This window comes from Ceratotherium simum, chromosome 21 (assembly GCF_057802395.1).
Source record: "Ceratotherium simum simum isolate JZ-2026a chromosome 21, ASM5780239v1, whole genome shotgun sequence".
In the NCBI taxonomy this organism is placed as follows: Eukaryota; Metazoa; Chordata; class Mammalia; order Perissodactyla; family Rhinocerotidae; genus Ceratotherium; species Ceratotherium simum.
This window is the reverse complement of record NC_141920.1, coordinates 2,312,144-2,339,156: the sequence shown is the minus strand read 5'-3', so window position 1 is coordinate 2,339,156 and position 27,013 is coordinate 2,312,144. Positions and strand designations below refer to the sequence as shown.

Sequence of the window (27,013 nt, the reverse complement as noted above, 5' to 3'; positions counted from 1 at the left end):
GGCCTTTTCTAGGGGAGGCTGACCTGTCACAGAGAAGAAAGAGGGCAGGGAGAAGAGAAGAGCTGATGCACCAGGGCCCTGCCAGCTTCCAGAGCCTTCCTGAGGGAGCACAAACCTGCACCTTCCCTGAATCCTCAATTCTTCCCCTGAGACCAGGCCACATTCACGTGGCTCTTCTCTCCCACAAGGCAGGACCACGGAAACACGGCCCCTCTGGGGGTCTGAGCAGACGCCTCGGGTGTGACAGAAGGAAGGCTCCTCTCTGGGTGTCGACACAGCAAACGCAGGAGGAGGAGCAACTCCACATCCCTCGGACCCTCTGCTGGGGGCAGTGCCAGGGCCGCCTTACCCAACGTCCTGGCTGCAGGGGGTCACACCCCATAGGGCACAGCTCTGCCCACACTCCCGGGGAGAAGCACCACCGTGTTACCTGCACTGGACGCTGTGAGGTGACCCAGACCTTCAGAGAGCGTTGGCGTTCGTCCAGGAGAGAGTGGAGTGCCCAGCTCTGTGCTGTGGCTCGCCCAGTGCAGACAGGAGTTCCCAGGAGCTGGAGCTGTAGGTCCATACGCTGCTTCCCGCCTCCCCTGCACCCCGACGCGCACCCCAGCTCCAGGGGCGTTACACCCACAAGTGAATGTCAGGGCTTCTGAGAAGCAGCTGCTCTCACTCCTCGGATCTCATCACTTACCATGTCACCATTCCCAGTGGGTGGTTAGTGGGTGAAGTGACGACTGCCCCTTGGACCTCACACGGTCCGCATCTCTGCCCTGTACCAGACGGACACTGCATTCAGCGTGAGATGAAGCCCAATGTGAGAAGAGCCTCCCCTGGGATGTGCCGGCAGAGACGGGTGATGAAAACTGTATCCAAGTCCGGAATGTTACCTGCAGCCAAATGGCTCTGCATCTGAAAGCAACATGTAATTGTGAGCTTCAATGCGCGCTAATCAGAGATTTTTTTCTTTAAGTCTTGGCAATTTTTGTTCATTACTAATACAGAGAAAGATGCAGCCCACTGTTCGGTGCCCAAATGTGAAAGAACATTTCCGAGCCGTGTAGGCTCGTTGCAGAATCTTCCAAGGTACAAGTCAGCCGCGGAGGCCTGTTAGGTTTTTATTCCTTGCTTTAAAAACACAAGCTGTTTTTCCCCCAGAAGAGCATGTAATGTGCGAAAACATTAGGGATATTGCAAAATGGTTGCGTGAAATAGCTATGGAAATATTTCACCAAAGCATTAACCTTCGTTTGCGTCTCTCCTCTCCCCACCCAAAGAGAGATAATTTCTCCCAGCCTTTATCTCGTTCCCCTATACAATTGCTGCTTTAAATCACAAAAGCCTTTAGAGTTACGAATGCAAAATACAGAGAGCTGTATTTAGACTGTGCCCGCCTGCAAAGCCGCCCAGCCCCGTCCCCCACAACCCCACCCGAAGAGAAACCATGGGAGCTGCGGGTACGTCGGACTCCTCCCCACAGTGTTTGTGAACATCGTGTGGATCTCGTCAGACAAGAGGGGCCGTGTCTTTCTGTCGACTCCTTTGTTCTTTCCTTCTGAAGAATGGATAATGCCTGGAGTTTGTGTTTCACTCATAATCGTTTTTAAATTAATATATACTCTGCCGCTCTGACTGTTGAGATAAAGGTGCGGCTGGTGGGGAAGCACCTTGCTTTTGCTGAAAGGGATAGAGGTGATAAGACACAGCACTGTCGTTTCTTGTGGAGTTTGAAAGTCCAAGTTACCGCTTTGCATGTAACTGTTACTGTGAAAGTCGGTGTCTTCATTCTTTTAACTTCCTTGCATTTCTCGGTCACAGAAGAGGAGGCTGAGGGTGGAGGGCAGACCCTGAGGGGGCGGGAAGGTGCCCAGCGAGTCAGCCAAGAGCTTCCTTGCACTGTTGTCATCTCCCAAGTAGCCTCTGCTGCCGGCATTGTGCCGGGCTCCTTCTCATGTGTGAGCTCATGTAACTATCACAGACACCCTCGAGGTAGAGGTTGTTATTTCCACTTGACACAGAGTAACCCTTAGCTTGGCAACTCCCTTGTTACAATGAATCCATGATTCCCACTGCGGATATCCTTCGTGGTTCTAGGGTGATTGTGCTGGGTCAGATATGATGTTCAGAGAGGTTTAGCGAGCTCTCTAAGGCCGCACAGCTCGTCCCGCAGGCCTGAGCTCTTGGCAGGGCAGCACATGGCTCTCTTTTGCACCTGTTGTGGTGCACCTGTAGGTACTGATCACACAGTAGGGACTCAGTGAGAGGAACTGAAGCCTCCTGCACACGTCTTTCTCTTTTCAGCAGCCAGAAGAGTCTAGTCCAAAGGCTGCCTTTCTCTGCGAGATGTCCTTTCTTTCCAAGGAAAATCCAGAACCTTCTTTCACCACCTTCTAATGTGCATTCAGCAGGAGCAAGGCCCACTGGGGAAGAATCCAGTTTGGGCCAGGTGGGGTGGGCTAGGGGGGCGGGACAGCCCTCTCCAGGTCAAACCCAGAGCAGGCACAGATGACGCCCGGGGCTCTTCCCAGTTCTCCTCGTCTAAACCGCCTGAAAAAAGTTGTTCCTGGTTCACTGAACTTTCTGCAGATTTTAATTTACACTCAGGAGCAAAATGTCATATGATTTTTATGCACTTGGCCGAGCTTCTTCTCTGCTATATTAGAAAATAATCCTTTAGCAAGATTTCATGTTGAACTTGGACAAGGGATAATTACCTCAGGATAAACGCCTCATTTGCATAATGTTCCCCTGTGCAGTGGCTCCGGCAGGGCCATGTCCTCAGCGGCCGTGTTTCTCTGGAAGGGAACATTGGTGAGCTCTGGGGACAGGTCAAGGACCGTGTGAGGCGAGGAGCCATTGCCTCCAAAATGGCTTCATTAACTGGCTGTGTTTCCAGCCAGGGGGTAAGTCACCAAAGTGTGGCTTAGCTGGGCGGGAACCTGCAGAGACTTATTCCTGCAGGACCCAGCCAGCTCAGGCTCTCTCCCCTGGCTGTGGGATTTAACAGCCAACACTACCAACCGGCCTCCGTCAGAGAAATGGGGTGTGCGAGAGCATGTGGGCAAGGGCTCCGTGAATGTCACTTTTCTTCTCTGCTCAGAGAAAGGAAAATAGAAACATCACAAGTCCACCTTCCGGGAGCTGAGAGTCTCATATGAGAGAAAGAGCAGACTGAACGGGCAGGGAGATGTAGGAAGCTTCTGCAGGGACACATACAGACGTGTGTGCCGCGGCTGAGCTGAAAGGGCGGGTGATTCCGGGGGCATCGGTTAGAATTGTTTCTTTAGATGGAGGACTTGATTTGGGTGTTTATCTTTCTAACTGCCATTTTATTTATTGTAGAAAAGAAATCACAGTTCAAAAGGGTAGTGATGCTCTGAATGTTGTGCAGTTCTGTGAAGGAACAACACACCAGGATGACCTGTACTGTGGTGTGACCCTCACTCGAGCCTCCATCGTTGTGTTTATTGCCACGTACATATTAAGATTTTAGCGACACAGAGTCACTCTGCCTTCTTCCAGACACGTGGTAGGGTTTCACTTCCTCACTCCTCTGAAGTGAGGGTTGGCCATGGGATCCACTTTGGCCAATGAAATGGGAGCAGAAGCAGGATGCATCCCTCCCAGAAGGAAGCTTGAGAGCCAGTGTGTGATTCCTTTTCTCAACACCATGTGTTCCTCGCCTTGGCAATCACGAAGCAGAAGACGATCCTCTCACCCTGAAGATTCCATAGCACAGAGCCTCCCAGCTGGCCCACAATGGCGTGTCACATTATCTGGGAGCTGTTTGTTATGTCAGCTTAACCCAGCCTCAAGCTGACTGATACACCTGAATTCCCGATATGCATTTCTTCCAATGATAATAGAAATTGCTTAGGTTCAACAATTTTAGGTTGTACAGGTCCCCTCATCCTCATAAGACTTCCCAGACCCATTAATGCTGTAAGGTGCATGGAAAGTTTCCCAGAGGGAGACACAATGTGCACAGTTGTCACACACAGGAAACCATACATTCCTGCCCCCTCCCCCACCCTAGCCATGGACCCGTGCTCCTTGGACATTCCTTGGGCAGTAATGTTGAGACCTGTAAAGAATGTGCTTCTGCTTCCTTCACGCTCTTTAGAAATAGGACTTGGATCAGAAACAACCAAACAGATGTCTTGGAGTCTTTGCTTCCTTTGGTATGGCCCTTGGCTGAGGAAGATGGTGCTGTGGAAAAACAGTTAATAAGAGGAACTGTGTTTTTTCTTTCTGTGTGGGGTAGAATTCCTTCTTCATCACTGAGCATTTCTAGTCATGAGCCTGGTAAATGTGTCCCCAAGTCTCAGACAATCACAGAGCCCAAAGGTGTGTGTCAGAGGCCCGTCCTGGAAAGCAGCTCAGAGGATGTTGCTTGTGGCCCCGTTTTCCTGAAGAACTGCTCTGTGATGTCCCCACAGGGCCTCATGGAGCCCAGATGGACCCAGGGCAAGGTGGGCCCTGGTCTCTGTGGGGCTGTGCCCGTCTGCCCAGGGGCATCTTCACGTGGTCAGATTAGCCCCTACTTTCCTTCAGATCCCTGCCCAGGCACCTCTTCAGCCAGGATTGCTCCCCAGGCCCCAGGACCAGTCAGGCCCCCTCCTGGGGCTCTCCTGGCACCTTGCACCATGGAGTTCCCAACAAGCTGCCACTTTAATTTAATTTAATTTTTTTTTTTTTTTTTTTTTTTTTTTTGGTGAGAAGGATTAGCCCTAAGCTAACTTCTGTTGCCAATCCTTCTCTTTTTGCTGAGGAAGATTGGCCCTGAGCTAACATCTGTGCCCATCTTCCTCTATTTTACATGGGACACCTGCCACAGCATGGCTTGATGAGTGGTGCGTAACCCTCTGCCCCGGACCCGAACCTGCGACCCCTGGGCTGCCAAAGCGTGGCAAGTGAACTTAACCACTACGCCTCCGGGCTGGCCCCAAACTGCCACTTTAAATGTGCTTGTGTGTCCGTTTGAGTGGCACCAATTCCCTCTCCAGGACCGTGAGGCTCCTGGGAGCGTGTCTACACATTGCTCAAGGCCCACCCGGCCCCTGTTGAAAGAATGGCACCAAGGACAGACCGTAGACACCGGATGTTTCCATCCTTGGTTAACAGGCACCCCAAGGGTCTGCTTGTCTCAAGGGGTCCCCAAATATCTCAAAGCCACATGTGACATGAATGCACTGGGACGAAAAGATCTGACGCGGGAAGAGCCAGGGAGAGGTTGCCGGGTGGTGAGGGTGGTTGAGAGAGGGAGAAATGTGTCTGCGTTTCCTTGGTTCCTATTTATTTACTTTAGAAAAGTGGCTGGCAGCCAACCCGAGAGTGTTGACAGAGGGAGCGGGGTGGTAAAGTTCAGGGTCCTGTTTGGATTCAGCCCCAGCAAACTGACGCTGAAGATGTGCCAGGCAAGTGGGGCTGCCAGCTGCCGGGGCCCTGAAGCTGGCACAGGAGGGGCGGGTCCAGGGGCTCTGCCCCATCCAGGACACTTCACTGCACTGTCTCGGGGATGTTCCTCGTACCTACAGAGAGCGTCCCCATCCCAGAGTGACAAGTGTGTTTGCCCACAGAGTCCAGACCCACATCCCACCCAGACTCCCCTGAAGGCCCCTCTCTCAGAACCCCCTGAAGACTCTGGAATTTGTGAACTCAGAAAAACTGGAAGTCCTCAGGCTTCCGGCCTCCGGGGTACCCACCCCAGGCCTGTGAAATCTGGAGGTGTCTGCCCACCTGCAGCCTCAGAATCAGGTTTCTGAATCACAGTGGTGGTTTCTACGGAAGCCAAGGAAGGCCCTTCCTGACACAAAGCGCAGCAGAAGCTGCCCTGAGTCCTCTGCCCGTCCCTCCCGTGCGCAAACAGCAGGAATGGGTGGGAGGGGCTCATCCTGTCCTCACATCCTCCCCCTCCTCCTGGGCTGTGTGTGGTCAAGGGCGCCATCCCCTTTGGTGGTCGGGGTCTGCAGGATTCTATTTCAAAGCCCGTGCCTCTAAATTTTCCTCCTGATTTGTACGTCTGCAGTCAAGGGGAAAGGGTACAGCATGTTTTGTTTATTTGTGTGTTTGTTTTTAATTTAAAAAGGGGGCGTGGGGGAAGTCTCTCCTTCTCCTTGTGGGCTCCCCGCTCTGCAGAGAGGACGTGGAGGAGGCGAGAGTGAAGGAGGGGGAAGGAGGGGAGGAGGAGAGGTGTCCTCTGGGGACAGGAAAGAGAGCCATCTCTCTACCTGGGCCTTAATTGCGAATGATTTCATTTGCTCAGTCCTGATGCGCAAGACACTAAAGAGAGAGAGGCTGGCGGTTCTAAAAATAGCCGGTCCTGTTTCTTGTGTTGTAAAGGATACCCCGCCGCCCCCCCACCCCGGGCCTGCTCCTCTGAGCCCTGGCTGTCAGCTCCAACATCTCTCTCACCACCTCACACGTCCGATGTTCAGATGTGTGATAAGAGCCCCCAGAGGAGACGGGAGCCTGGCCCCAGGTTGCCAGAGCCCAGGCCCTGCAGAAGGCAGAAGCCCGTGAAGCCAGGGATGTGGCCGTGCGGGCACTGGAAACCCACTCTGTGCTTGTAGCAGCAGGCCTGTCTGGGGCCTACAGGCACCAGGGCGGTGCTGCCAAGGAGAATGAGGCAGAAGAGCAGCCAGGAGCTCACACGGGTCACCACCTGGCGCCTGCCCACTGCTGTCACTGGCAACAAGTTGTCGGATAAGCCCGGCCTGGGTCGTGGTACCTGAGGGTTGCATTGTGTCAGTTTCCTTTCGGGACCCCCGACTCCGCTGACGCTTACTGAAGGCAGAGGCCACGGGGGTTGGACATGCCTGATATTTATCTCTCAGTGCACTCATCTGTAAAATGGGGTGACAACTGTCTCTGCCTAGTTGTTGTGGGGAATGGGTGAGATGGTCTGAGTATTGAATTTGGCACCATTCCTGGCATATGGGTAAGCACTCTATAAGCAAGAGCTGCCATTATTAATATAATAACGATTATTATTATGTCTATATATTGTCACAAGGGCCAGTGAGAGACATATTAGCTTGCCCTTGCCGAAGTAGAAATGGTCACTCATTCCCAGCAACATCAGTAGCTGACATTTCCGCACTGGGGGTTGGTTCAGCGAGCCCCTCCACGCAGCTCTCAGCGGAGTAGAACTTTGTTGAGAGCGTGTGCCTGCCATCTCTAGGAGATCCAGGAATCGCCTGAGCCTTATCCTTTTTCTTTTCCTAAACGTCATCATCAAGAGAGCTGGAAGGTTTGCACCAGGCATGCACCAACCTCTCCAGATTGTAGCGAAATCACAGCCACAAAACCTGAGCACTCGTGGCTTCTCAAGGCTGTTAGAAAGTGTGTTGCTGCTTTTTCATGGTGGGCTTAAAACGTGCGCATGACCGCCTGTTTGTGAATGGGCAGCTGTGTGTGGTTTTTATAGGTAAAGCTCTTCGTAGCAACAGGTGATGGAAAGAATAGGGAGGCCTAGGAACCAATGTCGCTGTTGAGAGGAGCAACGTTGTTTACAGACGGCGCGTGATTATGTCCGCCTGGTTCTGTGTCCCTCAGGGAAGGGCTCCTGGGCCGGGACGACCACGGTCACGTTTGGAACAAGAAGGAAGGGGGCACTTCTGGAAGGCTGGGGGTCGGGGGAGCAGCAAGGAGCAGGAGCAGCCAGGAGCCCGGATCACCACCGGCTCTGCCACTTGCTGGACCTCGGGGGTCAATTAACCTCTCTGAGCCTCAGTTTCTTCTTCTGGAAAATGGACATCACAGGACTCCTGTACAGGTTGTGAGGGTTCAGTAAGATAAGTGCTCCAGGGCCCAGCAGGACACCTGAGTGGACAACCGGGTCGGTATTGAATGAATGAATGAACAAGTGAATGAATGAGTGAAGGAAGGAAAAATCACCCAATGTTCATTCACGTAGGGCATAAAATGTTAGTTTCAGATAATAAATAAAGACGTAGCCTCCTTTTCCTAACAGTCAAAAAATGGCCCCCATTTCTCCAAAGAATCTAATGGACTCCCAGAGTCTTGATGGAGAAAGCAAAGGTCCAGGTCTGGCTCCCCCTCGGGGGTTCTCAAGGAATCCCCGTTTCCTGGAGCACATCATCCCATCCGACCTTCACGGCCAGTAGGACGGCTCCCACATCCCCAAAGATGGAGATACGGGCCAAAAGGCCCTTCCTCCCTGCAGCGACCCTGAGCGGAGTCCATGCCATGGTCTCCTGTCCCTTGCTGGGAAGAACATCGCTCCGCAGCCCTCCTTTCTAAGCGTGAGAATGGCATGGAGTCATTAGCCACTAACCACGTCATCCTCCGGGGCTGACTGTTTAACAAGGGGCCCCGGCGTCTGCCGTGCCTGGGCCTCCGAGCAAGTCGCTGCGTCTCTGGCTGGGTTTGCCACCATCACTCTCTACTCACTCCTCTGTGAGGGCAGTGGGAGGATTCATTAGAGATGCCTCCAAATTAAGAGCCACAAGCTCCATGCTGATGGGGCATCAGTGGGATTTACTAACGAGGAGCTCAGACCTCAGTGTTGACTGCCCCTCAGGAAAAGCACGTTTGCATAAATAACCCTCCTTAGATCTAGAATCTTTCTCCAGCACCCCCATTCCTGTGTCTCCCAATACTCCCGTACCGTTGTTTTCTTTTGACTGTTAATTAGTACCGGAACCGAGAGAAACCCCTCTCCTCAAGCGGGCTCAGAACCGTTCCGAGACTGCAGGCGGGCACCGCGGTCCTGAGTGGGGCCGCGCACGCTCTGCTGGGCAGTCCAGGCGCCGCTTCTCCCAGCGCCTCCAGTTCTCGCCCAGTGCAGTAAATACTAAGTAAGGACTCCAAGAGTTGATCAGGGCATCACTGGCGGGGGGTCAGGGGGGGTGGACACGGATGTGCCAGAAAACAGAAATCGCTCAGACCAGGGCACACGTCTGTTGCCACTTTGGCTGATTTTTCTTGGACGGAAGGAATGTCCTGGGAGATACAGAGTCGGTGTTTGTGTTAGATCACGGCACTGGATTCATTATGAAGGAGATCCAGAGGGAGAAGCAGGTTTTACGTTCCCTGCTATAAATGAAATGGCATGAGAGAGGTTTCAATGTTTTGCTTTAAAATGGGATTTTTAACATTTCTGAGACAGTGTGTTTTCTCTGGAGAAGGTATGTCTAATGCATAGAGAATATCCATTTTTAATAGACCTTATTTTTTACAGCAGTCTTCGATTTATGGAAAAACTGAGCAGAAAGTACAGAGAGTTCCCATATGTCCCCTCTCGCTCCTGCACACAGTTTCCCTGATATTAACATTGTACATTAGTGTAGAATGTTGTTACAATTGATGAGCCAATATTGATACATTATTACTAACTGAAGTCCGTAGTTTACATTACGGTTCTCTCTTGGTGTTGTACATTCTGTGGGTTTGGACAAATGTATAATGATGTGTATCCACCATTATAGTATCATGTGGAGTAGTTTCACTGCCCCAAAAATCTTCTGTGATTCGCTATCCATTTCTCCCCCAACCCCTGGCAACTACTGATCTTTTTACTGTCCCGGTAGTTTTGCCTTTTCCAGAATGTCAGATAGATAGAACCGGACGGTATGTAGCCTTTTCAGACTGGCTTCTTTCACCTTGTAACAAGCATTTAAATTTCCTCCATGTCTTTTCGTGGCTTGATAGCTCATTGGATATCCATTTGTTGAAGCTAAGGGAAATAGAATTTGTGCATTTATCCCACTGACATTTCTCAAGCACGTGCTGGGTCCAGCCGACCGTGGTGGCAGGTGCTGGAGAGGGTGGAGACACGTGCAGGCCCAGCGCCCACCGGCCCCCAGCTCACAGACTGGCGGCCGTGGTTGGAGCCGTGATGAAGCCCCCGGGGGTGGCAGTCTTGGAGGCACAAAGGATGGCCCCCAACAACCAGAGGGGACCTGAAGGGTGGCCAGGGCTGGGCAAGAGAAAGCATTCCTGCGCACAAGTGGAGGTGGGCGAGCGGAGCATTATGGGGTGGAAAAGGACTGGGTGGCTGAGCCGTGGACCGCAAGGAGGGGAGACAGGTGGGCAGCTTGGGCGGCCGTCAGTGGAGACCCTTGCGGCACACTGGCACTGAATTTCAGTACAGGACGCCTTAGAGTCAGTACCCCACTTTAGCAAGGCTCCCTAAGAACCCACTTTCACATATGAAGTATGTGACCAGTCCACACTGTCGGGAGGAAAATGCGTATGCGTTTTTTGTAGACAGAAGAAACTCGGGTAATATTATTCGTGTTCAGACATGAATGATGCACTGAACCAACTTAGACTGAAGTAACTCAGCTTCGTGTCACCGTCACTGCAACAGCAGTTTGGAGAGGAGGGACGGAGCGAAAGGGGACAGGAGAGAAGAGAACATCTGTCAGGTTTCCAGAGGGGGCGGTGCAGTTCAGACGGGGACAACCAGGTGACAGGGCCGAGTGTGACCCAGGTAGAGGATGGAAGTCTGACTGCTCTTGATGAGGGGTGCCGAGGGCCAGGGCCTCTTCGGGCCTGGGAGAGAAGACCACATTTTGGCTTGAACACGCATCAATTTGAAGTGTTAAAGGCCCAGTTGAGATTCCAAATGTTCATCCTAGTGGACACGTCCTCCGAGAGGCAGGTCCCACAGACTTAGCAGGCTCACCCGGTCCTCATGGGGTGACAGTGGCAGCATGGGGAGCAGCCACAGCACTGGGACGTGTGCAGCCAAGGGGAGAACCACCTCACCCATGAACACCTGGCTCACGTGTCCACATCAAGGCGCATCCCCCCAGGTGACGTGTGCTACCCGTCTGCACAAGGGCCCACCTCTCCCCGCTTCCTCACTGGCGCAGCTCGGGACCTGGCATCTGGTGCCCTGCTAGAGGAGAGGGTCAGCAGATTCACCCACACTTTGCTGGAAATGGCGCTTTTCCAATTTCCGTAAACATGTGGCTGCCTCAGGAATCTGTGCTAAGCAAGACGATGGCAGAGGAAAACACAGCCTGCCAGGAGTTCCCGGGCTCCATCCTGGCCCCGGGGCACCTTTGCTAGGTCCAGGCGCAGCGATGGCGTCTGCCAATGGCCATGCTCAGGCTAATTGCTCCCGAGGGCTTAGCCTGGTGGGGCCCTTCCCGAGTCTGCCGAATGGTAGATGTGCGGTTTCCATACCCGGCGATCTCTGGACTCCACAGACTGGGATGCTGGTGCTGATGCACACCTGTGGTCGCGGGCAGGTGTCTAATGGTGGCGAAGCGAAGCTTACGTAACAGCCTGTTTATGTTCAAAATACACACAAAACAGCCTGGAAGGACATGCAAAGGTCCCAGTTCCCTGAGGGTTCAGTGACGCCCCGTCCATTGTGAGGCTGCAGAGGGGAGCAGCAGATCTGGGGCCCATGAACCAGCCCCTCCCAAGAAGGTCCCACTCCAGCACCACCACCGCTCCTGGCCCCACATTAATAACACCCCCTGAACCTCAGTCTGCTTTTAGTGTCACTGTGCACCAGCAATTCTAAACAAGGTCAATGGTAAAGGGGGCAGACAGCCCCACGTCACCCCGCCCCCACCCCTGGGACACCACTGGAGTGAATAAAGCTCCGGGGAGAGAGGGATCAGCAGCTGAGATAAATCCAGGAAGGCTCCTTGGAGGAGGTCCACATGGCAGTGAAGGGCGTTGCAGGCAAGGGGAGCTGCGTGTGCCGTGCAGAGGCCTAGCGCTTGGAGTGTTTGGCCAACGGGGGGGAGAAGAGCTGTTGGGGGTTGGGGGTCAGGGGTATGGGTGAGCCTGGGCAGGCGGGATGGGGTGAGAACGGCCCCGAGCGTCCAGCCAGCTGTCCTCTCAGCAGCACCTGGAGGGCACGGGCTTTGGGGCCACGGGGCCCTGCGTTCAAGCTCTGCTTCAATTACTGTCTTGTTGGGAGGCCCAGGGTCCGGGACGCCCCTCTCCCCCATTTGCCCGTCACTAGAGCAGAGTGGATACCGTGACAGGCTGAGCTCCGCGTGGGCTCTTGGTGGCCACGTGACCGTTCTTGCTGAGGCTGCAGCTACAGTCTCAGGTAGAAAGCATCACGTGCCTTGGGCTCACCTCCCTGAGGTGCAGGTCCCCCCCGGGGGACAGGCCCTGCTTTGAGGGGTCAGTGGAGAAGAGGCATCCCCGGGAGCACTCAGCACAGAGCAGCCCCCACTAGGGCCCCTGCTGACAGCCTCCTCTCAACCTTGGTCTTGACCCCAAGCTTGTCTGCCCCTGGGGCTGTCCTGAACTCCTCTGACCGCCCAGCACCTGGACAGTGCCTGGACTGTGCAGACACAGTGGGAGTGAGATGGTGACAGATGGAAGGGTGGATGGGCAGACAGATGGGAGGATGGAGGGAAGGAAGGATGGAGAGAGGGAGGGAGGGAGAGCAGGTGGCCGACTCCGCTGGGTGAAGGCATCTACTCCTCAGCATAGTCCCAGCTGCAGGCTCACCTCTGGCTCATTTGGTCTTTCTCAGCTCACCTAACAAGAAAAATAACGAAAAGGGATGTTTCGTAACCACAGCACAGTTCTCCAGCACGCCAGTCTCGGGGAGACCCAGCCTACTGCCCCCATAAATGTCAGCAGGCTGCTGCCATAAGGAGTGGATCGCATGTCGCTCACTCCCTGTGCCCAGCACACTGTCACCCCCGTTTTTCTCACGGGCCAGCAATTAAAAATGATGAGGGTAAGGGGTCACCGTAAAGCCCCTAATGAGGGAGCTGCGTGTTCCCTTTCACAGGTGCCATGCGTTTTGGGCATAAGCTGTGGGTGAGCACCGCTGCACACGTCTCTGCTGTGAGCCTGCAAGATGGGGGGCAGGGGAGAAAATAATTTTTTAAGAAAGTTTTCTGCACCATCACAGAGAAACAAAAAAAACTTGTCTCTGCTGTTTAGCCAAGGTCCTAATTTTGCTGCCACAGTCACTGAGTACAGAATCCGCATGATATTTTGATTTCAGAACTGGCCAGAGCCGGTACCCCACACCACAGACTCCAGCACTCGGGATCGAGAGCTTCACATATGTGGTTTGCACTGGCTACAACTTTTATGAATGCACAAAATTCTAAGGAAAACATAGTGGCGTAGGGCTTGCTGCATGCTTCGCATTGGGGGCATCAATTAACTAGATATTAAAAGCGCCCAGGGCCCCGCGGAGAGTGATGGCATTCGGAACGGCTCTGGGCCCAGCTTGTCGCAGGGATTCAATATGAGGGCTTGTGGAATTACTTGAATAAATGAAGGGATTCTAAAATGTAATTTTCTTTCAACAAGTTCAGTTCACTTATCAATAAAACGAGGGCTGGGGTAGATCACTTCTGCTGCACCTTCCAAACCCGACATTCTGTGGGTTTGTGACGCTCCTAGGAACTTCTAGAAGCCCCATGTTTCTCTGTGTCGTGCGCGTATCCAGCACATGGACACACGCAGCACACACATATCTATTTAGGCAGCTGTGCGAGTAGCTTCTAGAATTCCAGCTCTGACATCACTCCCTCCTGAAGCCTCCTGGGGTTCCCCTCGCCCTCCCTGAGCTCCCTGCCCCTCGCTTAGGATCCCAGGATTCTGCACTTTGCACCACGTCACGTGGGGCCGGCTGCTGCGTCGTGCACCCTTCTCCTCCTTTCTTTGCTTCTGTTCACTCCCGTGAGCACTCGGTCTGCACACGGGACAGGAAAGAGGAGGGACGGGGCCCACAAGGGAGAGGGCGGAGGACTAGGCCCACACGCCTCTGGCTGGTCCTGAGGTCTCCAGGGAGAGGACACTGGGGCATCAATCATCCAGTTCCCAGGAGGCCCTGTGAGGCTCTGGGCACATGGGTTTCAGGGTCTGGGGGTCTTAGGAGGTGCAGGGAGCCGAGGAGGCTCTTCTCCCTGTCATTCCAGCAGCCAGGAATTGGGGACTTGGGGGGCCTCTAGAAATTGCTTTTTTATTGAGGTAACATTATGTACCATAAATTTCACCATCGTCAAGGGAACAGTTCAGCGGCATTTAGCACATTCACAACGCTGACCAATCTCTATCTAGTTCCAACACTTTTCATCACCCCTAAAGGAGACCCTGTACCGTTAGCAGTCACTCCCAGCCCCCGGCCACCACCAATGTCGTTCTGGCTCTGTTCGCGGCAGCCCCTGCCCTCCCCGTGGGTGTGGGCAGTGGTGATGGTCACAAGGTGGCCTCACGGCCAGCAGGCAGCACCGTCAAGAGGGATAAAGGAAGTGCCCGCAGGGACCACTGCCAAGCCCAGTGGCCGACCCATGAGAGGCTCCCTCGGGGGCCCCAGGACCAAGTGAGGGGACCTGGCAGGAGTAGGGGGTCCTGACGTTCTGTGGGGACTGTGGCCTCATCCCCTCTCCCCAGTGAGGGCCTCCCTGCCCGATCTCCCTGGTTAACGCATCCTTGCTGGGTGGGCGGACGAATCAGTTACTTAAGGAACCCTCTCCTATATTCCTCACTCTTTTTTTCCTCCTTTCTCCTTCTTTTCCTGGCTCTTAAATTTCTCGGCCCCAAGCAGATGTGTCTGAAGTGGGTGCTGGAGCCTTCTAGTCAGGGTCCTGGGATCCATTTTGTAGCTAAATGTTGAAGACGTGCTTCTGAAATTGCAGAGGTGGACACCGTGTTGTTTTCATGGCTAGAAAAGGCTATGACCCTCTCTTAACATTGGCCCCAAAAAGGGGGTGTTGCAGAGACTTTGGGTGTGGCGTCCACTCAGGACGTCCACTCAGCCCAGAGGCTGCTGGACCTTTCTGAGTGACCCACGGTGGCCCTTCCTTCCTGGCGGAGAGTTCCTCTAATCCTGCGGGTGTCCGAGATCAGCAGGCCCTGAGAGGCCCTGGTGCCCTTAAGGAAGCATGTCCCTCAGCGATCCCCGGGAGCTGACAGGCCACCACCCTGGCTGAGGGTCTTTCTCTCGTTTTGATTCTGGTCACTCACACCCCAGCCGCCCCTGCTCCCGTCACACTAGCTCTCAGGTCCTGAAACCTGCACTTCTCTGCCACATGACCTTTGCACATGCTATCAGTGTGGCCTGGAATGTTCTCCCCTGCCCAAGCTCGTCGGACCCCTCTCATCCCTCAGATCTCAGTGGAAGCATTGAATCCTCATCCTCAGGAAGCCCTCCTGCCCTGCCCAGCCGGGTCGGGCTCTCACAGAACCTGGCCCTTCCTTCTCACTGCCTCCCTTGGGAGCATCACATTTCGGATGTAAAGATGGTTAGTTTCTGCTCCACTGGCAGCAGCTGTGCTTGGCTTTGCTGATGGTTGTTTTCATAAATATGAACGAATGGATGATGCCGCCCAGGTGCGCTCTGTGTGTGCGGTGACTCTGTCACAGGGCACGGGGGCTCTTTCCCAGGGGAGCAGAGTCAGCATGAATCCTGGGAGACAGAGCCCACAAGGGGTGGAAACTCCATCAGTAACTCTAATGGGCCCTCCGAGTGGGCCGCAGCCGGGACACCAGGACGGCAAGCAGAGACTAACATTTACTCAGTGCAAAGGAGGAAAGTGGGCATCGGTGACAGACGGCTGGCCAGGTGCATCCCTGCCCTTTATCTGGACAAGCAGCATCCCAGCCCGAGGACGGCGAGCCCGGAATGCTGATCAGCCTCTGGTTTGCTTCACCCACTTCCTGGTGTCGAGGGGTGGGAGAGAGGGGAGGCTGCCATTGAATGAAATCCAGAACGTGGCTGAATTTTCTGGTGCTCAGCTCCTCCCACGATGTCCAGCCAGAGGGTTTCCTGGGCATTCATTTTTTCTTACACTTCTCAAAAGCCCTTCAGATGGTCTGACGCTGGCTCCAGGTGTGAGCCCGTCCTCGGCGTTGTGGCATTTCAGGAGCAGGGTAGACACCAGCCGGCAATGAGTGGAACGGCTGCCTTTCTTCTCAGGGCATCTTCTCAGAGCAGAACACGGGCTTGAAAATTTAATCCATCCTGTCCAAAGGGGGAGGCAGTGGTGTGTGAGCTGGGCCTGCCCAGCTGCAGCAGCCGAACTCCAAGAGCTGTTGATTCTGCATCCTGGGCTGGGGAGGGGGAGCTGGGGCCCCTAATGGTGTAAGAGACAAGATCCCAGCAGAGTCAGAATCCCAAGTGCTGGCCCACCCCACACATCCTGCAGGGCTCCCCATCCCCACCCCTGGTGACCCTGGTCTGGGACCCCTCTGGGTGACCCCATAGAAGCCTGAATGGTTCAACCATCCGTGTTGTCATTTCCCAGTCTCTGCCCAGCGTGAGCCCCAATTCTGTCCTTCCCAGGTGGATCCCCAGTACCAGGCACCAGGGGGCCCACAAGTGTTTGTGGAATGAATGACCTTGTGTGACCTTGGCCAAGTGCCTTTGCTCCCCCAGCCTGTCTCCCCCTCACTCAAATTTGCATCAGAACCGGGGCACACCGGCCGGTGTGTGCGACAAGCTGGCGTTTACCCAAGGTCTGCCCTGTGCCGGCTGCTCCTCCTCGTCACGCCCCTTGCTGTTCCTCACATCTCATAGGAACAGAGAGCAATGCCCAGAGAGGCCGCTGCTTGCCAAGTCACAGGCCTGAGTTCAAGCCCCATCCCAAGGGGACCGGCCCAGTGTGGGCGTGGTTGCAGCACGCACTCTCCCCTGCACACTGGCAAGGGCAGCTCCCTGACCCTGACGATCAGTTGGTGCTGGCGGCACAGGGCACAGCCAGATGCTCCCCTCCCCACACCTCCCCAGCCCCCTCCTCGGGCCCCCAGGGCCCACTCACCTGCCTACCCCAGTGCAGGCCGCACGGGCACCCCACCACCACCACCAAGGGGACAGAGGCAGGGGGGCTGTGACTGTGCATATTTAAACAATTGGATTTAATTTCTCGCAGGATTCCTTCTGTCTCTCGTCAAGTTTGTTTAAAACTAATGGAAGTAATTAGCAAACCACAGAGAGAGGCAAGCAGCAGGTTGCGGCTGTGGGGAGAGGAGCGCCAGGCGGGTCCTGCGTCATGGTCCAGGATGGAGGGAGGCACCGCCTGCTCTCCTAGCAAGTCTCCCTCTGCGGAGGCTGTGACCTTCGGTGTGTGTATCTCCACGCAGGCGACTTCTCCCCATGAAGTGACTTTTCCTCCTTGCGGTTAGTGCTGGGGCCTCAGTCCCGGAGGGGCCTGAGCCGCAAGCAACCTTCCCACCACCCCCGTTGGGGGCCTGGGGAAGCCACAGCTTCATTGAGCAGACACAGGGACCACCAGGGTCGGATTTCTCTGAACAGCAGCACAAAGTTCCCACACGAGGACCTAGATGCACGCATTTCGAGACACCTGGGGGGTCTCCCCGCCAGCCTCACGGAGAACCAGCTGGTGTGGCTGCTGGTGTGGGAAAGCCTGCGGGCAAGGGGTGCTGTCCCACCTCCTCCTCCTCCTGCTGGCTTCAAGAAGGTGTGAAATGTCCCAGAGCCTCAGTGTCCTCATCTGCAAACGGGGACAATGCCCCCTGCCGACAGTGCTTTCCTGTCGGAGCGCGAGCAGGCCATGCCCAGCAGAGCGCCTGGCCCCCGGGAAATGGGGCACTTCCCAGGAAGCCCTGATCTGAGCCCAGATTGCTGTGTAATGTGAATTTAAATCAGAACAGGAGTTTCTCCACATTTGGTGGTTTTGTCTGATCCATTGAGGGAAAAGTTTTCTACAGATTCCCATAGGATTTTAACTTTCTCCTGAAGACTCAGAGAGAAATCAGAAGATCAAAAACAAATACATTAAGGGAAATATTAACCAAACATGTTAATATTGGCTTGCTCACCTGCGTGGCCTGGGGTGCTGTTGGCAGCGATCTTTGGTGGCTCTTTCCCATGGGGACGTTTTGCATTTAGCTGGGCCAGGTGCATCCTCACTGGTTCCTAAAGACCCTGCTGAGCTCAGGAAACTGTCCATTTGCCCCAGTGCCAAGGGAGAGGGTGCAGAAGGGTGGCACATGACATTTCTGGGCTGAGCACAAAGCATAGCAAAGCCCTTGCTGATTGAAAACGCTGACGGTCCCTTCACTGCCCGGGGAGGGGCGTCATGTGGAGATCAGGCCTGGTTTCACCCTGAGTATGTGCCAGCACCACCCTCAGCCCCAGGGACACAGCGGCCCTGCCCTCACATGCTTGGCAGTCCAGGAGGCCACGGGCAAGAAACAGGACAATCAGGAATTCTGCGACGAAGCGAGTGAAGAGGCCAGAATGGGGCCGTGCAGTGGGAAGGGGTGGTGAGTGTGGGCTGGTGTAGCTCTGGGGGTCCAGCAGCTTCCCTCCGACATCAGGGCCGAGCCCTGAGAGGTGGGAGCTGGCCCTGCCAGAAACCTACAGGGTCCTGACCACACCCACCATCCAGATGACACTAGTTCCAAAGCTTGGGTTCCCCACATCTTGTCGGAAGCCAGTCTGGAAACTTGCCAAGGGTGAAGGGCATTCTAGGACCCCCTGTGGGGCCTCAGCCAGCCCCCTGCCAGGCACCCAGCCTGGCCTGTGCAGGAGTTTGTGGGCACGCGATGGCCCAGCAGCACTCTGGCCCCAAAAGGACCAGGACAGGAGAACTGGGTGCTGCGGGCTGCGTGGAGCTGGCTTTCCGGAACATTGAGACCTGGAGACAGAAACCCCATGCCGGGCCGGGCCTGCCTGCTGGTGTCTCCCTGGATTCGGGGCCGCAGGGCTCAGTGCCACTCTGCAGTCCCTCCCACAAAAGCTCCATGTTTGTCAGGTGACCCCTTCCAGAAGGCAAGCCAAGTGACCAATGGCAATGGCCAGGCTTTTCCTTGTGGCCAAAAGTGTCCCCAGGAGATGGGGCGGCCTCTCCAAGACCCACTACAACTGCCCGGCTCTGAGAAGCTGAGTGCCGTCTTTCTGCTTGGAAAGGAAATTGAGAGCTCGTGGGCGTGTGCGGCCACCCCCACCATCAACCGTGGGCAGGGCCCATTTCCCAAGCCAAAGGGAGTAGCCAGAGAGCTGAGAAGACCAGGGTCTCCCGGCCAGTCTGCAGGGGCCAAAAGCCCAAGGGTCAGATCAGGGCTGAGCCACTGGGCACCCACGGGAGGAGACTCAGTGGCAGCAGGCGCAGAGCTGGGGTCTGAACTGGACGCGCCGCCCCCGAGGCCTGGAGCCCAGGGTGTCTATGGGGCCTGCAGAGCAGCAGGGGGCTCTCGGCAGCAGCAGGGGCAGCACACACCTCAGAAGATTCTGTGAGCACATACGTGGACAGCATGGGGCTCTCCAGCCAGGGTCTGCGGCTCGGACTCCAGGCCACGTTCCAGAAACAGCAAAGCAGAGAGAGGCCAGATGAACTGGTGCAGCCAAACCCCGTGCTGGGTGTCCCCTCCATGCACGGGACAAGCCGTGTGTGCCAACACCTGGGCATACCCGTACGTTTTTACCTCTGTCCTCCTGGGAGGCATTTGACCCTAGAGATGGATGCAGACTCCAAAAATAAAAAAGGAATCCATAGGAAGAAAGCAGGTTGAAGGGAAACAAAGATGGAAAATAGGACGGAACGTGCTGAGGTTAGTAAACGCCTCAGCACTGTTAGCTCCCTGCCACAGCATTGCCTCTAAGCTTCCAGGTAGCCAAAGTGAAGAGGGAAACCACCTTGGGGCAATTCACCAGGAAAAGGCAAACTGGCTTCCAGAAGAGAGGAGTCGTTTCTATCCTAAGACCTCAGACGTTTCTCCCGAGGGTCTGCTCACCATGTGCTCACTGGCCATTTTTATGTCAAGGCAAAGTGTGTTTGTGTGTGCAGCAATTTAAACCCACATTTCACAGAGTTTCAAATGGGAGTGTTCATTTATTCAGTGCTAGTGTTTTATGAATGCCCCTGGTGTCTCAGAAGAACAACCTTATTGATCTTTCCCTTTGAAAGAGAGGCCACAGCCCAGCAGTGCGCAAGAGCAGGCATTGTTCTGAATTTCCTTCCTCCTGGAAAACTGGTCCCTCCAGCACTGGGGGTACTCTGAATGGCCCTCATCTTCCCATGGCCAAGTTACAACTCCTGCTTCCTCGCTGATGAGGGCACAGAATCTCAGACACGGATGGTGAAAACCACCCCACAGGACTGAGCAGATCAGCCAAGCCACGGTTACATTGACACCGGATGTTGGGATTTCCTGTTGTCACAAAGGCCCCTCGCTCCCTGATGATTGGATGGTCTGTGTCAGAGATAGACTGGAAAGACGTTAACTTTTAAGACGCCGTGAAGATCTCATGGACACCCCGTGTGAAGAAGCCTCATTTCACACACAGGCATGATTCGTGTCAGGTGGCACGTCACAGCCACTTTGGCAGCACCACCGTTCATGTCCTTGAGGGTCTCTATCGTCCACTGAGGACTTCTGACAAGTCCCCGGTTCCTGCAGACGGCACTCCGAGTGTCCTGTTGGGGCAGCTCCGATCCCGGTGGCTTGTTCTTCTGAAAGCAGCATCCATGCTTACCTCAGATGTCACCAGAGCTCTGTGCCTACGTTTTTTAAATACAACATCATCGTCATTTAATCCTGAGAAAGGCAAACCCTCCAGCTGCTGTCCAATTCCATTAGCTTTATTAGAAATTTGCTTTTAGAGAACAAAGGGGCTTATTTATGTATTTTGTGCTAATCTCCTGGCAATCACAGAACTGTCATTTTTATCTTTGTCGGTGACAACAGGGTGTCAGAAATGATTGATCTGCTCAGGTCGTTGCTGATTTTAATTTGTTTACCGTTGGGGCGAATGGTACTGTAACAGCAGTTTGGAATTTTCCTGTCACTTGAAACAATGTAATAATTGCCTCACTGGGGGCTGTTTCCATGGAGCCACGCCCCTCCTAACCTGGGTTGCCCTCATCCCTTTGAGGACACCGTTGGCGAGGCTCTGCACTCAGTGCCCGCGCTCTCTCGGGCCAGACGGAGCAGAAATGCCTGTTTCCATCGCATTTAAAAGCATTTTTGTATTAAACCCACAAGCGGGAGGTGCTGGTAACTGGGGAGGCTTCTGAAGTGAAGTATTTGAGGCGAGGGAAGATGCACAACAATAAAAGGTGAACCCTGGGGGAAAACACTTTATCAAACCTAACAGTGAGGAGCTTTTCTCAGTTTGTCGAATAAATAGTAATTAAATCATGTAAGCTGTGACAGTGAAATTGCTTAAAAAACCCATCCTCCCACCATAATTGCTGAGATACCCACATTTTTATAAATACGAGGTAACTTTATCCGTCGTTTTTATCAGCAGAATGTGACACTGGCAGTGGTGCCTCATAATTTACCGTGGCGTTAGGCGGCAGCTGCAAAAGCACACGTATAAAAAATGCACTAATGTGGTCCCAGTGAATACGTGGCTCCCGAGATGTCTTTTTCTGCAGCAGAGTTACAAATGGCCGGGGTAATGGAGTCATTAGGAGATTTGGTGCCTAATTAATGTTTGGGAAGCAAAGCAACGTACCCACCTGGAAGTGTCGGAAGACTGTCTGCCTTAAAATCCCTGTTTCCGGGTCACCGGGAGAGCACTTTGCTGCCCAAGGTCACTGCCAGTCCTGCTCCGGGCCCAGCCCACCCTAACGGAGAGTTTGCGTGTGTCAGGTTTGAGTCACTGAGTAACAGAATGGACCAGAGAACACAGCAGGTTTGAGTTCTGCTCAGAACACCCCTTCCTCCTGCTCCTTCCCACACTTAGCCTTCTCGGGGTGGAAAAATAGATCCATCAGGGGCTTTAAAGTGTGTTGGTGGCAGAAGGGTTCCATGCAGAGAGGGGGGTGGCGGGGCGAACGAGGGAATCTTTCTTAGGTGGAGAATACCCGCTGTGCCGCTAACAGACCCCAGTTTGAATTCAAAGGTAATTGTGACAAGGGAGAGAGGCATTTGCAGAAATGGAGACCAGCTGTGGTTTAGATACAATGAAAGTACATCCGTTGCTTTTTATTATTATTATTTCCTTTTTCTAAGTCCTCTACTAATTCCCTAGGGAGATGAGATAAAACACAACACCTGAAGTCGAAAAATCAGTTAACTCATGGTTTTCCTGATGCTCACTGGAGACCTAGAACCCGCCGCCGAGAAAGTCAGCACGTGAACGTGCTGCCCCTGCCCGTCTGCCAGGCAGATCCTGACCCTTCTCCTCCCCTTCTCTTGCAGTCAAGTTCAGCAGCTGTTTGGGAACCAAGGGGACGCAATATGAGACCAACAGCATGGACTTCAAGGTCGGAGCAGACGGGACAGTCTTTGCTGCTCGGGAGCTGCACATCCCCTCGGAGCAGGTGGCATTCACGGTGACCGCGTGGGACCGCCAGACAGCCGAGCGATGGGACGCCGTGGTGCGGCTGCTGGTGGCCCAGACCTCCTCGTCCACGCACTCTGGACACAAGGTAAGGTGTGACCACACTCGGTGGGCTTGGTGAATGTCCTTCCTCCTAGGGATGGGGCTGACACCTCCGTGGGCTGTCCCTGCCCGAGAGGATCCTCTGCCCTTCCCTCCTTCCTGAGGCAGGGCTGCCTAACAGCGGGCGCATGGGGCCCACGCTTGCTTTAACGCACTGCTGTCGACATCTTGACAGTCTTAATAACTTTTTGAACAAGGGCCCCACATTTCCATTTCTCACTGGGCACCGCAAATTCTGTAGCCTCTTCTGCCTGAGGGTTGTGGCCCACTGGGCAGAAGGGATGAAAAGGCCTGGAGGGATGAGAAGGAAGACAGAGGCCACAAGGCTGGTTGTGGGAGGCAGCCAGAGTAGCTGGTGTAAGACTAATTCAGAGAAGGGGGGTGGGAAGGGAGGGATAGAAGGAGAAAGAGGAAGAGACAGGGAGAAAGGGAGAAAGGGAGGGATGGAGGGGAGAGAGAGGGAGATGGGGGGAGAGAGAGGGAGAGGGAGAGAGAGGGAGAGGGAGAGAGTGCACACTCTTCACATAGACACAAACCAGTCAGCGTTATCCTGCCTCCCTCCAACCTCGTTTCTGACTGGACTGCATGGCCAGTGTCCATAGAACAGGGAGGGGTGATTCACCTTCCCTGGTCCTGAAAGGTCTCTCTTCCCTGCGGGATCCAGCTGTCCAGCACCAGACTCCTCAGCCAACCTGTGGTCGTCCCCAAAATCCTCAGTGTCAGGTTTCAGTGTCTGACGGGGAAAAGGCCCCACTCCCCTTCTGCCCGTCCTGTGATCCGGCAGCTGCGTTGGCCTTGGGCGTGGGGCTGCCAGGCCAGCAGAGAAGTTGCAACCTGGTTGGCCAGCGTGACGGGTCCCAGCTGCTCTCATCCACCTGCCTAAGGGCCAACCAGTGGAGAGGGAGAGAGTGCCCTGAACCCCTCATGGTTAGCGAGAGGCCCGTGGGACCACCAGCGTTATGATGGCGCTGTGTGCGGTTCACTAGCAGAGGAAAGCGCACTGGTTCAAACAGCACAAGGCCGCCTGGGACAGTGGTCATGGGTGCTCCCTCAGAAAGGGGCCTGGGAAGTGAAGGGGTGGACTAAGCTCTCCAGACTCCTGTCTGTAGACTCGCCCAGAACCTCACACAACCGTCATGCCTCGTGCACCTCAGTGGAGACAGTCTGCAAGTTTCCCCAAACCTGTTGACCAAGGAACCCTCTTCATGGAACATCTTGCAAGGCAAGTGTTCCAAGGAACTCACTTTGGGGAAACAGGGACCTGTGTTTTGTTTCATCTTATTTTTAAACAAAATAGAGGTGGTTTAGGTTGGAAAAGAGAAAGCAGTGACTTGGGTGGATGGCCTTCTCCTTCCATGATAAGCTGATGTCCCTAGGACGTCCTGAGTGGCCTTGTGGGTGTGATGAACCAGGCATCAAAACACATTTCTATCAGCCATGCCCCCAAGATTGTGAGCCGCACCTTCTAGATGATGAAAACCCAAAGACGGATGTGGTCTTTGTTTTTTCCTGAGTGACCATGACAAGCCATGCCCTGGCAAGAGGGCAGTGGGAAGCCCTGGGGACACTGTCCACGTGGGGGCCTTCCCTCCAGGTGGCAGCGGGCCAGGGAGCAGTGTGAAGGCTGCATCCCTGATGGTGATGCAGAACCATTCACCTTGTGAGCAGAGAGTCAGGATCCTTACAGCCTGTGGAAAGCCTCAGATACAAGGCACTAATGGGAAATATAATGGCACCTTTTGTGAGGCATGTTAATTAAGTGATTTCTGATGCAATTAATCCCCTGATCCTCGTGGAAGGCGATTGCAATTAGTACCCAGTACGAGTGCTCCTCCAACTCTAGGTCGGGCTGGCCTGAGAAAGCACCTGATTGGCAGAACAGGGGGCACAGATCTGTGTCCCAGGCTCAGACCATGGTGGTGAGCCCAGTCGTGGGGCGACTGTGGGGCCAAACACCCAAGTGCATGAAGATTGGCCGTAGAGGTGGTGGGCAGAGTCTCTGCGCCCACCCAACCCAGTCCCTGGTTGTGGTTCATCCCCTTCGTTGCTGGTGGCTCCCCGTTTCCTCTTACTTCACACTCCGTGTTCCCTTCCTGACTTTCCAGGACCCACTGAGGCCCTGCCCTGAGTGGTATCCACTCATCTGATCCTCACGTCTCCAGAGTGGGTGCTATCATTGTCCCGACTTTACACATGAGGAAGCTGAGCCCTGTGACTGCAGCCCCTTTGCTGCAGAGGAGAGTTGATGTCTGGAAAGGACTCAAAAGTGACTTTCTAGGTATGGCTGAGCCCAGCATCATCAAGGAGCTGGCTGCCCTGGGGTTGTGGGTTCAAGTCAAGGCTTCTCCAATTTACTGGCTGATGTTCTGGGACAAGTCACGCAACCTCTGAGGTTTACTTCTCTGGAAATGGGATAGTAATACTACCTACACCCTACCCTGGGTTGTTGAGAGTATTACGTGTGGTTATGTGAAGTCAGGCAAGTTGCAGGCTTGGCGAGAGCCGTGCCCCAAAGAGGTGAAAATAGCAGCTCTTGTTGCTGTCATCAGCATGGTCCCAGCCCTCCTAGTCCTGTGCTCATCACGGCAGCTGGGCCCTAACCAGGGTGTGCCTGGGGGGCAGGGAGGAGGGTCTGTGTGGGACACTGGGTCTCTTAGTTGATATACCCTTACAGAGACCATTGCCAACCTTTGAATAATGTCACTCTCTGTAAATGGACTAAGGTGATACCAGGTTGCCGGTGTCCCTAGCCACCTGCCAGAAGAAATACAAATCTCCGGTAGAAGGTATCATGCCAGGCCTCAAATTAGATCTATCTTCTTTTATACACAATGTCCAGAACTCAACTGAAAATGACTGGGCACATAGGCGAGACAAGACAATATAAATAAAAATCAAGAGAAACAGCAATAATAATAAAAGACCCACAGGGGCTCCAAGTAATGGAGTTATCAGACATAGATTTTATAATAACTGTGTGTACTATGTTTAAACACATTAAATATAAGATTTGACAGAGAATTGGAAGATATAAAAATAATTAATTGGGCAATTTAGGACTGAAGAATATAACAAATGAAATTAAGAACTCAATGGATAGACATATCTGCAGATTAGACACAGTTGAAGAGAGAATTGGTGCAACAACAAATATCAGGAGAAATATTCAGGCTGAAGCATGAAAAGATATACAGAAAGAAAATACTGGAGAAAGAGTAAGAGGTATTAGAGAAGCAATAAGAAGTTCTAACATGCATATGTTTGGAATATGAGGGGGAGAAATAAAATGGAGCAGAAGTAATATTTGAAAATATAACAGCAGGAAATATTCCAAAACTGACAACAGACATCCAGGCATAGATTCAAGAAGCTCTATGAACTCTAAGCACAATAAATATAAAGAAAATTCCACTTAGGCACTGTCTTGGTCTGTTCAGGCTGCTATAACAAAATACTATAGACTGGGGACTTTTAAACAACAGAAACTTATTTCTCACAGTTCTGGAGGCTGGGGTCTGAGATCAGAAGGCAGCACGGTTGAGTTCAGTGGGGGCCCTCTTCCAGATTGCAGACTTCTGACTTCCACCTGTATCTGCTTATGGCAGAAAGCAGAGAGAGCAAGCTCTCTGCTGACTCAAACCCAGCAAGAATGTTGCCCAAAGCCGGCAGGAGCTGCTCCAGAACCGGGAAGAAACTTGAAAGAACATGGAGAGAGAGTGTCAGTAAGGCAAGTCTCGTTCATAAATAGACAGAGAAAAAAAAGTAAACAAAATATTAACAAACTTGAACCCATCCATATTTTCATAGGAAAATCATGGCCAAATTGATTGTTCCAAGAATGCAAGGTTGGTTTAATACTTAAAGGTTAATCCATGTAATTCAACACAGAGTAAAGGATAAAAATCACATGATCATCTGAATAGCAGGTGTTAAAATTTAACCCATTCAGGATGAAGATACTCAGCAAATTAGGAGGAGAAGGGACCATCCTTAACTTCATAAAGGGTGTCTAGGAAAACCTACATCAAATATCCAATCTGCTGTTGGAATTCTTACAGCCTTCCCTGAGATCAGAAGTAGGACATGGACGTGCTTACATCACACGCCAGAGCTTTAAGCCAATGAGGCGAGGCAACAAAAAGAAATTAGAATCCATAGAACTAATAGTATTTGTAACTTGTATGATTGTGAATGTAGAAAATCTAGAAGAATCTGCAGATAATTTACTGGAATTAATGAGTGAGGTTAGCAAGGGTGCTGGATGTACAGGCCAGGACTAAATAGTTAAAGATGAAATTTGGACCAGCTACCAATTACAATAGAATTAAAAAGGATCACATAACTAGGAATAAATCCAACAAAAAATTTATAAGACCCTTCCATCTCAATGAGAACAATTAAAGAAGACCTTTAAATGTGGAGAGATGTGCCCTGCTCAAAGCTTAGAAGCTTAATGCTGAGATGATGTCAGTTCCACCCAAGGGTCTCTATGGATTCAGCACAGTCCCAACAAGACTCCCAGCCTATTTGCTGTTTGCTTGTTTATAGAAGGGTAAAGAGCTGACTTCAAATGTTTTCATGGAAGTGCGGAGGGCCAGAGGTAGCCTAGAACAACACAAAGATGGGAAGACTTGGCCTTTCAGGCACTAAGACGTTAGTGGGCCAGATCATTCTCCATGGTGGGGC

The 27,013-nt window shown here is 53.2% G+C and overlaps 1 protein-coding gene across 1 annotated transcript in view; it reads left to right on the top strand.

Moving 5' to 3' along the window:
* Nucleotides 1-27,013, top strand: part of CDH4 (cadherin 4) — a 635,132-nt gene that overhangs the window by 419,543 nt on the left and 188,576 nt on the right. The window contains exon 3 of the mRNA XM_087445045.1: nt 22,084-22,313. Within this exon, the coding sequence (XP_087301171.1) occupies nt 22,084-22,313 (230 nt within the window). The remainder of the gene's footprint in view (nt 1-22,083; nt 22,314-27,013) is intronic.